The 15,134-nt window shown below is 45.1% G+C and overlaps 1 protein-coding gene across 5 annotated transcripts in view; it reads left to right on the forward strand.

The window, feature by feature from the left end:
• Positions 1 to 15,134, forward strand: part of CSMD2 (CUB and Sushi multiple domains 2) — a 599,309-nt gene that overhangs the window by 298,631 nt on the left and 285,544 nt on the right. For 4 of the 5 annotated variants that reach the window (XM_078452082.2, XM_078452083.2, XM_078452085.2 and 1 more), the window contains exons 8-10: positions 2,487 to 2,574; positions 3,277 to 3,401; positions 12,773 to 12,894. The exons of the other annotated variant lie outside the window; for it this stretch is intronic. In XM_078452082.2, the coding sequence (XP_078308208.2) occupies positions 2,487 to 2,574; positions 3,277 to 3,401; positions 12,773 to 12,894 (335 nt within the window). The remainder of the gene's footprint in view (positions 1 to 2,486; positions 2,575 to 3,276; positions 3,402 to 12,772; positions 12,895 to 15,134) is intronic. 5 annotated transcript variants of the gene reach the window in all.

Genomic DNA, 15,134 nt, shown 5'->3' on the forward strand with positions numbered 1-15,134 from the left:
CAGGAAACTGCTGTACCGTGTTAATGTGCTACCGGCTGGGCACGGTTCCCATGTGGTGGGCGCCGGGGACTTTGGGATGGGTGTGGTCCGTGGGCAGGGGTGAGTGGGCCAAGCCTGAGGAAGGCAAATGCTTAGCTGACAAGTCCTCAGTACCGGGTGGATCTCGGTGAGGCTGGCTTAGATAAAGCACACGCGCAGCTCAGGACTGACATCCTCATCTTCTTAAAACAGAGCCTTTCTGCCTCCCTGGGGATCCCAGAGGACCCGTTGTCTCCTTCCTTCCCATTGTTTGCAGAACACTGAGGCTCCGGGTAGCAGGAGCTTGCTCTGGGTTTGGAGACCGCACTTCCATCTTATTATCCCAGCCTGGAGGGTCCTGGACAGGAAAGTTTTGGAAGGAGAGGCTTAGCAAGGAAGGGGATGGTGTAGGGCTAGTGCCCGCTGGGAGTGGCTGGCTTTACCCTGGCCCTATGGAATGTTGGAGAAGGGGAGGCTGCCCGAGAGGCCTTGAGCTCAAAGCCACACGGCCAGGAAGACACCGGGAGTCTGGCTTGTGTACAGTCTGTCCAGATCCCCAGGTCCCCTTGGCCAGCCACACCCTGCAGTACCTGGAGGTTTGAACGGGGTCTACACCAGCCTTCTAACTGTAGAAATGAGCTCCGGACTCAGTGAGTCTAAGAGGGGCTTCACAGGTCCCCACGTGAAGAAATCCCTTGCTCCCTCCCCCTACGAGTTAGTCTTCCATGACCCCTGGTTATTCTTTCTTCACCACGTCCACTCCCATCCCTTCACATCAGTCCCCACCGCCAGGCACAACACTCCCCCGCTTGTCCCACAGGAACCAGCATCCCCCTGATCATCCTACTGTGCCCTTCCCCCTCAGGACTCTTCAGTGGCTCCCCATCACTTTTAGGATCAGACTCTAACCCCTGAAAAGTCTGACCTCTGAAGCGTCACCCCCCACCCTTCCACGTCACTCAGCGCCCTCTCTCCTATTCTGGCCACACTGGGCAACCCTCACGTTTGTTTCCATGTCCTCGCTTCACCCTTCATGCTCCTCTGTTTGTCTGAACTGCCATTCCTCTGTCACCATGTGTTCAAATCCTGCTGTCTCAGAGGATCTATGTTAAATGGCACCTCTACTAGGCAGCCTTCCATTCTTTTCAGCAACAGAAGATGGGTCTTCCCTTTCAATCTCCCTGTGGCTGCCACTTTCATCACTTCCCCATCGTGGTTCTGCAGTTTGTTTCTATTTCACGTCTTCCCTTGGCTGGGAGCTCCTTGAGGACAGTGGTCATCTCTGACATCTGACCGTTGCATCTCCTGTGGTATCTAAATTAGGGTCTTGTACACACTAGGTGCTCAATTAATGCTTGCTGTGCACTCATGTGCGGGAATGAGTGAGTGGGTGAGTGGGTGAGGACTGGAGCCGTTGCTCATATTGTGGGGCATTGAGTGGGTAGGAGGCACACGAGCCAACTCAGAGAATGTCGCTGCAGACCCCCCGTCATCTCTGTCTTGAGGGTGCTGTTGGGATCATGGGAGTGGCGAGGCCTTGAACGGAAGTCCTCTGGCCAAGCTGTGTGCCTGGCCCTAGCTCCTGGTCATCCCGAAAGCCAGGAATCCAGGGGTGTGAGAGAGTTCCAGCCTCATAAGTATGAGCATCTCGAGAACAGTAAGCCAGCAGGGGCTGGAGGGTTTCTACCCTGTCCACTGGAGACAGGAGAAAACTGTGTGTATCCGCCGCCCCTGACCAGGCTTCTCCTTTGGCAGAGATGACTTTGCACATGGTTGTGTAAACAGAACTCGGGTGCTGGCAAGTGTGAGAGCATCACACCATCTGCCAGAACCACCGCCAGGGCCATCTCCGCTGGTGCCCTTGGCCGGTGGCATTGGACAGGGGGTGCTCTGGTTATTGCTTACTCAGCTTGAGAAGGCGTCTGATGGGAAGACTTTTCTTGGCAGAAATATCCACTTTTGAGCTAAAGTCCCTGCTTTGAACCTCAGACTGCAGCTTTCTCGTACATTCTTTACCGTTCCTGATCACACATCCACCTTTTATTTAACTTTCTTTGAGTCATTTCTCCATTGGGGGCTGAGGTTGGGGGTGATCATCCCATCTAGAGTCACCACCCCTGGATCCGAAGCACAGGGTGAGGAGGTCACTGGGGGCTGAGGGCCGTCCACCTCTGGTCGCTGGGGTGGGATGAGGGAATGGGGTGGTTGCCGGTCTGGGGTGCCTGCCTCTGATCCCAAATGCTCTTGATGAATTTCACTTGGACTTGGCTCGCAAAGGAATTTGTCAAAAGCACCTCCCCACCTTACATGCTCGTAAAACCTGAGCCCAGGAGACCCCACAGCCCCACACAGCCGCACGGAGCAGGGCCTCATTCTGTCTCTGTGTCCACCCCCCACCCTGAGCCACTGCCCCAGCTGTGCCTTCCTGTGATTACCCATCTCTGTTTGTGCTGTTTTTTGCCTTGTAGTAACTCAGGTTGGTGTGTCCCAAGGGCATAATATGTGTCCAGACCCTGGCATACCTGAAAGGGGCAAAAGACTAGGCTCGGACTTCAGGTAAGACCTGTTCTGGAACTTTCTGACTGCAAGAAGGGTGGGTGGCCTGGTTTGGGGGTGGGGGAGACAGGGGCTGATCTTCTTGGAGATACAAAGCAGAGGACAGTGTGGATTCAGGAACAGACACTTTCTGAGGAAGAACCATGGCCTCTGGCATTCTTTCCTGGGCCAGTCCTGGGAAGACTGCCTGTAGCCTTAAGGAGAAGGGAAGGGCCACAGCCTGCCAGCGTTAGCCAGCACACCTATCGCTGGGGTACAAGAACTGCCCTCATCAGTAATGACGTGACAGCAGGCAGCTTATGTCTCCCATAATCTGGAGATCCGGGGGCCCAAGATGGTGCATCTTGCAGAATTTCTAATAATCAAGGCATCTTCCCATAATCCTCCATTTTCATTAAAGTGTATGGGTATCATCCGCCCACTCTTAGCTGTCCTAATTGGTACTTATCTTAGAGCATGACTGTTTTGCTCAAAAGTCACCTTTTAACTCAATCCTAAAACCATTAAATGGTCCAAAAAAAAAAGACGATAAGGAGCAGATGTTCCTTTCAATGGAGACTTCAAGTGATGAAGCAGTGGAGTAGAGATTAAAGGCCAGAGGAGAAATAACGTTCGGTGTGGTACTTCTCTGTGGAAACGGGAAGCACTTGGGTGGGCCCGGCAGGCCCAGGGCTGAGCTCACAGACACGCCTTGTCTCCCAGGTTAGGATCCAGCGTCCAGTTCACCTGCAGCGAGGGCTATGACCTGCAAGGGTCCAAGCGGATCACCTGTATGAAAGTGAGCGACATGTTTGCGGCCTGGAGCGACCACAGGCCAGTCTGCCGAGGTGAGGGCACCCTGGGAGAGGGATGCCGGCCAGGAGCTGGGCTGCGTGTGCAGGATGGAGCCCAGCTCCTGGTCCCTGAGGTCCAGGCTCTCACCCAGACGGGCCCGCCTCACACTCAGTGCTCCCCAGGCCTTGGGCTCTGGGTTCATTGGCTAATTAACTTACTGCATTTAGTTAGCATCTTCTCATATCACGGCCTGTACTAGGATCGGGAGATACAGAGGTGGGGATGAGAGACATGGCCCCTGCCCTGCATGGACCTTACAATGGGAAGACCCATTGTAGCAGGTTGCTAACTCGTTGCACAGAGACATCACAGCTATACCCAGATGGGAAGGGAGGTCACCTTGTATGATGCCACCCCGAATCTCTTCATTATAACACATATACACCCCAAACCCTCCTTCTCAATGCCTTTGTTTCTTTCTACATACTCAGCAACAAACAGACCTATCAACTCTAGAAGAATGCTCTTAGCGAGGCAGGAGCAATGTGGACCATGATATCAGAACACTTCTCCGTGGGAATCTTCTAACCCCACACATGGTCGTCTTGTTCTCAAACGCCCTGCCACCCACATCCTCAGCTATCACATGGACTGAGGCTGGCCTGGCCTAGCCCCCATCCCCCAAATCTTAAAATAGTATCCTGAACGTTTTCCTTCACTGGGACAGGACAGCAGCTGCCTGTGTGGTAGAGAAGCCCCTGGCCTCATCCCCCAGGACAACATTAGCTGGCTTTTAATTTTTACTCTCTGTGTGCATCTCTCTTTTGTTTGTGCACATGACTGGAGATGGCTTCTTGGTGCAAGAGTAAGCAACCTCTCTGGAGTTTGTGAACAAAGCCAACAGTTGCTCTTTTTTTATTATTATTTATTTATTTGTTTTAAGAGAGAGAGAGCACGAGTGAGGGGTGGAGAGAGAGAGAGAGAGAGAGGGAGACAGGGAGAGAGAACACAGGGCCAAGAATGGGGCTTGAGCTCACCCGAAGTGAGGCTTATGCTCACCTGATGTGGGGCTCAAACTCACACACGGTGAGATCATGACCTGAGCCAAAGTCATCTGCTTAACCGACTGAGCCACCCAGGTGCCCCAACAGTTGCACTTTTGAGTGCCCCTTTGGAAAAGGAGGTGCACCGCCCACCATAAAATTATATTTTGGATCCTTCCTAGTTTGAGAAGGAGATGCTTTGCCTCTCTCCAGGCTTACACACCAGGATGAAATTTATGCACAGAAAGGGATCCAGGAGAAAGGGCTTGGGTTGGAGCTGAGACCCACTTCCTTTTTTTCACGTGTTGATGAGTGATCTTGGAAGAGGGTCATGAAAACCCCTTTGAAATAAGCCTTAAATGTATTAATTCTCACTCAAGTTTGAGGCAGCCATGAGCCACAATTAATAATGTACTTTTTGTTCCCACTGATCTTGGCTATATTATTTCAAAGATTCCACTTAGCTAAGATATTTTTAAAAGCAAACCAAAGAAGAATCGTTAGGTATAACTCTCAGCTTTGCCACCAGATAGCCATGGGCAATTTGGCAAATCATCTATTTTCCCTGAGCTTATTTTCTTACCTGTAACTGTAGATGATGGTACCTACCCTGCCCATCTTGTGTTAATGTGGTCAGATGGAGTTGTGGATATGGAAACATCGAATGAATCGAGAAGAGCTTGACAAGAAAATGAACATCCTCACTCTGGAACACCAGCTCTATAGGGCAAGGACTTTTGTTTTGTTCACTTGCCTTGAACAGGGCTTGGCACATAGTAGGTGTTCCATAACATATGCTGAATGGATGATTGAATTAATGAATAATCAGATAGCAAACACTCCATTTCCAGGGAGCCAAGAAACCAGCTGTGTAGAGAGGCATAGAGTTATCAAGTCTGAGGACCAAGGGAACCTTGGCCAATCTGTTCTTTCAAAACTCCTTTTGAGGAGCCAGAATAACAATGCCTTTAGGCAGTAGTGGAATCTGATCTCTCCCAAGACTTTTTCATTGGTGAAAGACTATTCTCTTAGTAACAGTGGTAGTTTACATGACTTTGCCCGGGGTAGGGAAGGGCTGGTGTTTCAGAAGGAAGTTCACAGTCAAGTGATCCACTTATCTTTTTCTCCAGACATGTTGTGTGGCCCACTCAGGTCATCTCCAGTGATTTTGACACACTGGACTCTAAATTCTCCACCACACTGTTAACTGAGCTTTTGGCTAAGCTTTACACATCCGTTCTCATTTCCTACTCTGCCCCTGGGAAACGGAGGAAAATCATGGAAAACAAAGCCAGTCAGAACTGCATTCAAATCCAGCCATCACCACTTTTTAGCTGGGTGTCCTTGAACTAGTTTCTTCTCCTCTCTGAATCCCCCGCCACCCCGCCCCCACCCCCACGCCCCACGCCCCCCCCCCCCCCCCCCCCCGCCCCGCTCTCTCTCTGCTAAAAGGCAAGGATTATAGACCATGACTCCATGGCATTAGCGTGAGGACTAGACGAGGTGGTGGCTTTGAAAGCACTCCCTGGGAGATGATCCTGGTGTGCCTGCGAGGCTTGTGCACACTAGTGTTTAGTTTCAGTTTAGTTTCAGCGGCTGAGTTCTGTCTGCACACAGCTTCCCCCAGCCTGGGAGCACACCCTCAGCCTCTACGGTTCACAGATTTTTAGAAGTCTCTTCCCTCACCGTCTTGGCCAATCTTCCTGCAATCACACAGCTCAGGAGGCACACAGACTTTGATGTAGATCACAACTCTGCTGCCTATTAGGTTGCTGGCCCTGGACAGGTTCCTGCATCATTTTTAGCCACAGGGCCCTCACTTGTGAATTAAGAAAACAAAACCTCCTCTCCCTAGTGATGGCGAAATTTAAACAAGCCATTTTATGGAAGGTGACCAGCACCCACTGTGGTGGAGAGGGGATTCTCAGCCCAGGTTAGAATGCCACTACCCCCTCCTGTTTTCTCTCTCCAGGGTCATTGGAAAGCAGGAAGAGATAGGCAAACCCTCCTGGGTTTGGACTTGGATGGCCTCCCCTCCGGCTTCCCTGAAGGTCAAGGGCTGAGACAGATATCAGATTCAAGGGTTCCTCTTATTTTGGCCGTTTTGAAAGTTTTTCCTTTAAAAAATTTTCTTGTTTTTAATTAGTTAGAATTACTATCATAATTGTAATATTTTGTTGAAGTTTAAGTGAACCCCACTTTAAGAATAAAAAGGGACAAAACTCTTTGAATTCCAGGATAGCTCCACTAATAAGCAGGTTATCAAAAAGATCATATTCTAAAGAGGATTCACCACTAATAACAGTGGTATTATTTTTCCTCTAATGCATTTAAAATATGATTTGATTTTAAATATTCATTTTCCACACAATTAATTCTACTAAAACATGGGGCCTGGCAAATAATAGGTTCTCAACAAATGTTGAAGGATGACCTGAATGAACCGGTGATTGAAATGAATGAGCAATATAGGACTGTGCCCTCATTTTGAAATTTGAAATTAGGTATTCACAGGTTTTTCTTTTCTTTCAGTCCCACCAAAGAAATAAGTTCCAAAAAAAAAAAAAAGAAGAAGTTTCTAATTTGACTCCTAGACAAGTTTGATCATCCAAAGTACACTGAGGTCAACGTGAAACCTACTCATTCTCTTCAGCCCCAGATAGAGGCGGGGTCATAAAATATAGAGCTGTGGGACTTATTTTACATACAGAGCCCAATATTTAAAAATAAGCTTTTGCAGAAGCCTAATAAATAAAACAGATACAAATGGAGCTTCTTCCATTGAAGTAGGGGAAGGGGATTTGGGGCTTCCCCTTCCCTCTGAGCAGCCTCTAGGCTACCTCAGAGGGACCCTGAGGCTCTAGGGAACACTGTTTGTAAGCCACTAATAGAGTGAAGAGGACCAAATTGACAACCGGGAGACCTGGAGGCCTGGTTTCTTGTGACCACAAATTGGTGTTGACAGAGAATAGGAACTGAGTACCAGCCCCAGATGAGATACAGTTAGTGAGCCATAGAGTAGGTACTTGACAGAAAACCATACATTATTTTTTTTCCTGTGTGGAAAAATCAACTATTTGCTGTACAAATATATATGTATATACATACATATATATTTACACTTACTTGTGTATCTGTTTAGAAAAAAAGCCTTTTTGGTGGATAGAACACCTGACTCAAGACTCAGAGACCTAAGTACAAGTTGCAGCCTTGCTGTTAACATACCATATGGCACAGGGAAAATGACCAAAATGCTCTGAATCATCTCCCTCATTCTCAGAAGATGGGAGTGGAAGATGGGAGTGAAACGTGGGAAATATGGCACAAATCAGCGGAATTAAATGCCATGAAAATTAACAGGTGGCTGTCTTCCTTCTTGGTGGCCTTCACTGGACCAGCTTCTCAGGCCCACTCCTTAAACACTAATGTTGTTCAGAATTCTGTTTTTATCCCCTCTTCTCCTGTCCCCTCCCCTCTCTCTCCTCTACCACTCCTACCCCTACCTTCCTCTCCTCTCCTTTGTAGTTATTACCCCTAGGTGACTGTGCCAGAATATATATAGATAGATAGATAGATAGATAGATATACATATACATATATAGATATATATATATAGATAGATAGATAGATATACATATATATATGTATATCTATATATATACGTATATATATAGATATGTATATCTATATATATACGTATATATATAGATATGTATATCTATATATATACGTATATATATAGATATGTATATCTATATATATTCGTACATATGTGTGTATATATATATATTAATGATAAAGCTCCCATTTATTACACCATTTATACTTGTATAAAGCATTGCAGTATGCATTTTTCATAATTTATTTGTGAAGAAAGTGGAAATATCCATATATTATGTTTAGCTCAAGCTTAGAATGGTCAACCTTCTTGCCCAAGGTCATAAAGCTAATGGGTTGAGCTGTGATTCAAATCCTGACTCCAAAGTCTCTATCCTACTTGAAAATGGCACCTGTACATCCTTTGGAGTCAGTATACTGGATGGAACCACATAGAAGAACACCCTCTTCCCCCACTTTTTAGTAACTTTTATTATTATTTAATTGTAAACTCACAGACAATTTTCAGGAAATGTGCAAATGTACATTCTTTACCCAGATTTAGACAACTAATTTTGAGGAGTTAATGAACAAGAAGGAGGCTGAGAAAGATCAGTCAGAGAGGTAAGAGAAGAGCAAAGAGGCAACACAGAAGCCAACAAATGTGAGTTTCACAAAGAGAGAAGGAGCTGTAGGGTCAGATTCTCCAGAGAGGTCAAATGTAGCAAAGACCAGAAACCAACGCATAGGGTTAAGTGGCTCAACTGAGTGGCAAATGTTTGAAGTTGCCTCTGTGAGAAATTGTCAAAGAAGAACACAGATAAGGGAGAGGGCTAACTTGCACTGAAGCTTCAATTACCATGGAAACCATGAATCTACATGGTAGAATTCATCAATGGCAGATATAAGACTATTGAGGGTGTAAGAGTATTGAGGTCCAGACTGGGTAGTGAAGGAAGGGCCAGGTAGGGATCAGTAGGCAGGGAGAAATGAGGGAGCCAGAGGGCTGGAGGGGCCTATGTTAGGACAACAGGAGCATTGAAACCTAGTAACTCTGCTGCATATAGAGGCGACAGGGAAAGAATGGAATGATGGAGTTCAAGATCTCACAGGTGGACTCTCCTAAGTCCCAGAACAGCAGGCCCTGGCTACGCTCATGGACATGGTTGACCTTGGGCAGGGACACCAGATCTCATGAGGAGGGGCTGGCCTCTGAAAGGCGAAGGAGCCATCTCTCTGTTGAAATCTGAAGGGAAGAAGTAGATGAGCACAAAAGCAGACAGGAGTGCAGATTTGGGGGCTGAGAGAGAGGCTATGCCCACCAGATGTCCTCTGTTTCATCCACAGAGACTAAAGCAAGGTCATCAACTGATAGTGTGGGGAGGCTAGGGGAAGGGTGAGAGGTATGGGGGCATGTAGAAGGCTTAAGTCTTTGAGAAGAGTGTAGAGTTAATGGCAGAGTCACCGGGCAATATCTAGGATTTTTGGGGGTGGGTAATCATGAATTAATAGTGGTATCAATCTTCCTATTCATGTGCCTTTCCTTTAGCAAAAATCTGTTGTATGGGGACAGGGCCTGGAGAATGTAGGTTGAGGGGTTCATCCATGATTGCTGTCATCCAGGCTGATAAAAGGAAAAAGGAGCCAAGAGACTTTGGTGGGTCTGTAAGAAAATGATCATAATGGTGGACCGTGGAATCAAAGTTAGATAAGGACAGAAGAGAGGATGGGGAACTTATGGCTAAAGAGAAAATGTTGGTGTCTGTGGGGTGAGATCTCAGTGAAGATCAGAGGAGAGTTTCTTAGGGGGCCCAGCAAACATTTGCGAAAGGAAATACTGGGGGGTGGGAGAAAGCTCTCCACTGCAGAGGGCTGGAGGGGAAACACCAGCCTGGAGAGAAGGAGACAGGCTGCAGTCAAGGCAGGAGGTAGATGGGAGGTTTCGAATGATGTTGCAGCTACCAGTCAGGGTTTGTTTGCCTTGGAATTGGTGCTGGAAACCTGGTTTGAGAGGCCTGGGGAAAGGGCAGAAAGGAAGGTCAGTAGCAGGAGAGGTGGGGCAAGGCAGCATGGAATAGGGTGGGAATAAGATTTGGGGAGAAGACCGAAGATCAGAGGCACTAGCATCTGGAGTAGCTCCCTTTCTGGTGCCTAGTTGTTTCAGTGCCAGAATTGGCTCTGGGTCCCGGTGGTATCTCCCTAAGCTCCCCTGGGTTGCTATCTGTATAGCTTAGGCATGAAACGTCCTGGAGAAGTCTCTCATAGAAGTTATCCAGAAGAGCATTTGATGGGAAAAGGCAGATAGAGAAACACAAACATGTGTTTATTCATTTATTCAGACCTTGTCCGAACACCTACCATTTTGCCAGCCTGTGTGGGTGGCATCGATGAGCTGTCCATTTGTCGGTGGGATCCCAGGGTCTGGCTGCTCAGGGGGATGTCTGTCTGTCCACAGACCCCCGACCCTATCCAGACAGCAGAGGGGAAAAGTGCTCTATTCTGAACCTGTCTTAAGGTGCCCCGTGTTAACTGTCTGCACATTGTAATATTTAAGCCCTTCAAGCCCCTTAAAGTGGTAAATGCCTTTTTGACCTGTTCTCTCTAATGATCTTCAGCATGTTTCAACAGAATGCAAACACATCTAATTTTCAGAAACAAGTACAGGATAAATTGAGTCTGAAGCTGAGGGCTTTTGAGGCAACAAAAACTGACTTTCCAGAAGAGGTATAAATGGTGCTTGCTAGTGGATCTGTAGGGATTTCCTGCAGGGCTAGGGTTCTAAATCCCCAAGTCCTCTTCGCAAGGGTGGGTGGGATCATGGTTTTGGTTTTGATGGTCTTCTTCTAATTTGGATAGTAATGAATCCTATGTAAAGAAACCAAGGAAAGTAGGAAAAAGATCTTTGGCCTTGAGAAAGGAATGAACATGGCATCAGGAGTCCGACAGTCCCCTTTGTTGAATATTGTTGATGTCCCAGGATCTGAATGAGTCTTCACATCCAGTATCTCATCTAATTTCATCCTCACCATGCCTTGATGAGGTGGTATCACTAGCCCCATTTTACAGATGAAGTAGGATCAGAGAGGCTTTCCAACCTCACCAGGCTTAACCAACCAGCAAATGGATTTAAAATCCAGAAGGCTAAGCTGGTAAACTCCACAGCCTGTGCTCTCCTCCTCATGGTGGGCTGCCTTCAGGCCCAGTTGTCTCGAGTACAGTCTGCGAATCCAAGAGTTTCCCAGCACAGAATTACAGGCACAGTCAGATGTACATGAAGGGAATGGAGTAAAGGGTTCCCCTAGGGCTTTGTTCAAACTTGACTCAACCGCCATTGGAGCTCATGAGAGAAAAGATGCTTCAGGTGCAAGACCAGGGTGAGCCACCAGAAGGAACATCCTTGCTGAAGGCACTGAACTCATAGAGAAGGAGCAATTCTGAACCATGGCCACTTACAGATCACCCTCTGGCAGCATTCGCTCCACTTGATCGTAGCTGTTTTCATACCTATTTCCTCCACTTGCCAGTGGCCCTTCCGAGAGGAGGAGTTGTGTCCTAGATATTTTTCTCTCCCCACACTCTGCCTGGCCCATAATAGGCACTCAATAAATGTTGGAATGAGTGAGTGCAGGAATGAGTGCATAAAATGAGCAGATTAAATATGTCCAGGGGCTGTGGAACCTGCGTCCCAGGCCCTGGAAGGAAGGCTTTCCTGGGAAAGGTTTATCATGGCCGTTATCCACATGCAGAGAGGAGCCCTAGGATATTTTGCCCCATCAGAGGAAACCAGGTTTGACACCACTTTCATTTTATATACTTAAGCTTGTTGAATTTGCCCACTATTTCTTTACTGTTAGGCACTTTGCCTACAATTAGGATAAATTGCCATGTGGGCAGCAACAGAACAGACTCATAGAACTCTTTATTAAAATAGCTGAGCGCTAACATTGAAGAATGATGTGGCCAGAACCAAAGAACACGTTTTTAAAGGAGGCAAACACCTAGGTACAATGTAGTACCTTAACTGTTATCAATCACTACTTAATCTAATTAGTTTAGAAGCTATTTTAAAGAGCTTAATTAGATTAAGCTGTGATTGATAACACTTTATATCTACTTGAGTAGAGCACTTCTTCTAATTCACCTTGAATCTTTATGCTTCCAGTCAAAAGCCTGTTTCAGACATGTGCTGAGCGTGGGGAAGGAATTGGGAAGTACTTGATTAGCACTGAAATCACTCTGGGTGCCCAGCACCAGGCTGAGCTGGGGGCCTTGGCAGAGTCCTTGGGTGCAGACATTCTGAGACCTCATGGGGTGGCCTTGACAGGGACATCCTGAGATTCTACTTCAAAGAGGCTGAGAGCAAATGGGGACACACAGACAGGTCAGCAGTGCAAGGGGTGAGCCGCTTAGCAGGCCCATAGGTGCCTGGGGCCTACCTGGCTTTAAGTCAGCATGTGGAGTACTAGTCCATACCCTCTTGGGGGAGACAAGCTGCGCAATCACAGTAGGGTCAGGCTAGGGAGGCTTGCCTAGCCTGACCATGGAAGCTCATCATTGTCTCCAGAGCAGCAGGTGAGGACACGTGGGGCCTGCCCCTACCCCCATGTTCCTGGAACTGTGACTTTCCTTTGAGCCTGCTGAAAACTGGGGAAGGAAATAGGAAGCAGGTTATATTTGGGAGGGGCTGTATAGACTTCAGGCTCTTCTGGCTCCAAGTAGGAGGTGGGGACGGGAACTAGATCTAGTCTAAACTAAGATGCTTGCCTTTCATCTCCTCTCTGCAGCCCGCATGTGTGATGCCCACCTTCGAGGCCCCTCAGGCATCATCACCTCCCCCAATTTCCCTATTCAGTATGACAACAATGCACACTGTGTGTGGATCATCACAGCACTCAACCCTGCCAAGGTAAGGCTGCCGGGGGAGGATGGGAAGTGTCCCATGGGCAGGGCCGGGCTGGGGACAGTTGGTCTACAAGGGGTTTCAAGCCTAGAACTTGCTTGTGGTAGATTCTCTGCAGGCAGTTCCTAAAAACTGTTTTCATTAAATATCAAGGAGTAAAATGCATAATTGTAAAATATGAGTAAAATATAAAGAGCATCAATACAACCAACAACTGCATAGTCATCTCCCAACTTAACAAAAACCAGAGTTACCTTAGTGATTCATGTCCCTCACCAATCTCATTCCATTCCCTATCCCTCAGGTACCTTGACTGTGTACTTGTTATTCCTCTGCTTTTCTTTATAGTTTGCATGTCAGTGTGTATCCTTAAAAAACATTGTTTAGTGAGCAAGCATTTGGACTTTGTATAAACATAATCATGTTGTATGTATTCTTAATCAACTTTGCTCAAAATTGTGTCTCTAAGATTTATCTATGTTGGTGTGTGTACTTCTGAACCGCTGTATACGTCTCTTCATATGTTTATTTCACATTTAGTTTTTTCCTGTGCAATGCCCTTTGTCCTCATAAATTTTACAAGTATCTGGCCAAAATCCACAAAATAACCTGTTTGAATCTTTATTTTAATTATGACAAAACTACAGATGAACTCGAGAAGAACTGATATCTTTATGATACTGAGTCTTCCAGTCCCTGAGTATGGTACATCTGTTTCCGTAGGGCTTCTTTAATGGCTGTCAATAAACTTGTGTAATTTTTTTACACAAAAAAATCTATTTAATCTGTTTACCTCTAGGTAGCTTTTTTTATTGTTACTATTGTAAATTGTATCTTTTAAAACTTCATTTTATCCCTAGTTGTTTCCAGTGTTTAGAAATACTATTAATTTTTATTCTTTGATTTTTTTTAACATAGCAACTTTTATAATAATTTATCTGTGAATTATTTGGGATATCTACAAAAGACAAAGAATGATGGTTTCATTTCTTCCTTTCTGATGTTTATACCTTCTCTTTTTCTTTTTCTTGCCCTAATGTATAATATCAACCCTGCAGTATAATATCAGTCATTGTGATTGATGGGCACACTTGTCATTGTTTGATGTTAAATAGATGTTTTTATTTTATCATTAAGTATGATGTTTGCTGAAGTTTTTTTTAATTTTTAGTTTCTTTCTTACCCTAGCTTTCTAAGCACTTTTATTGTGAATGAGTGTAGAGTTTTATCAAGCACCTTTCTATATCTATTGATATAATCATGATTTGTTCCTTAATTTTCTTAGGGTGGTGAATGACACTGGTTGATTTGTCTAATATTAAACCAACCTTGCATTCCTGGGATAAACTCAAGTTGGTCTTTTAGTATTATTGTTATAAATGCCTGATTTGCTAATATTTTGTTTGGTAATTTGCTTCTGTTTTGTTAGTGAGATTGGCCTTTGTTTTTCATATTAACCTTGCCAGATTTTTTCATCAGGATACTGTTAGCCTTATAAAATGATTTGGCAAGTGTATCCTCTCCTTCTGTCCTATGGAGTTATTAGCAAAGATTGGAATAACTTCTGCCCTGGAAGTTTTGTGGAGCTTTTCAGCAGAACTATCTGGATTTGGTGTTCCTTTGTTGGAAGATTTCAAGCTATAGATTTAATACTTTTAATGACCAAAGGACTATTAGGATTTTTTTCTTCAGTCCCTTTTAGTAAGTTTTCAAATTTATTGGTCATAAAGTTGTGCATACTATCTCTTACTATATATATTTTATTCCCTCTTTTATTTCTAATTTTGTATCTTTTTAAATAAATATTGCCAGAGGTTTCACATTTTTTATTCTTTGCAAATAACCAGTTTTGGTTCCATTAATATTTCTTTTGATATATTTATTTTTTACTTCACCAATTTCTTTCCTCCTGTTATATTTGGGTTTATTCTGTTATTCCTGTATTTAGCATGTTAATTTTGATGCTTAATTCATTATTTTTCAAACTTATTTAAGCACCTAAGACTATAAATTTCCCCCTGAGAACTATTTTGGCTACATTCCCACAGGGTTTTATATGTTGTATTTCTATTATACTTTAGTTAAGAATATTTTCCAACTCTATTATTCTTTTATCTTTTAACCATGAAATTTTTAGAAATATTTCTTAATTTTCAAGTAAAGGATTTTTCTAACTGTCCTTTTGTTAGTGATTCTAAAGCTCATGGTCAGAGAACATTGTAACTGAATCATTTGAAGTCTGTTGA

Source organism: Panthera onca, chromosome C1 (genome assembly GCF_046562875.1).
Source record: "Panthera onca isolate mPanOnc1 chromosome C1, mPanOnc1 haplotype 2, whole genome shotgun sequence".
NCBI classification, from domain to species: Eukaryota; Metazoa; Chordata; class Mammalia; order Carnivora; family Felidae; genus Panthera; species Panthera onca.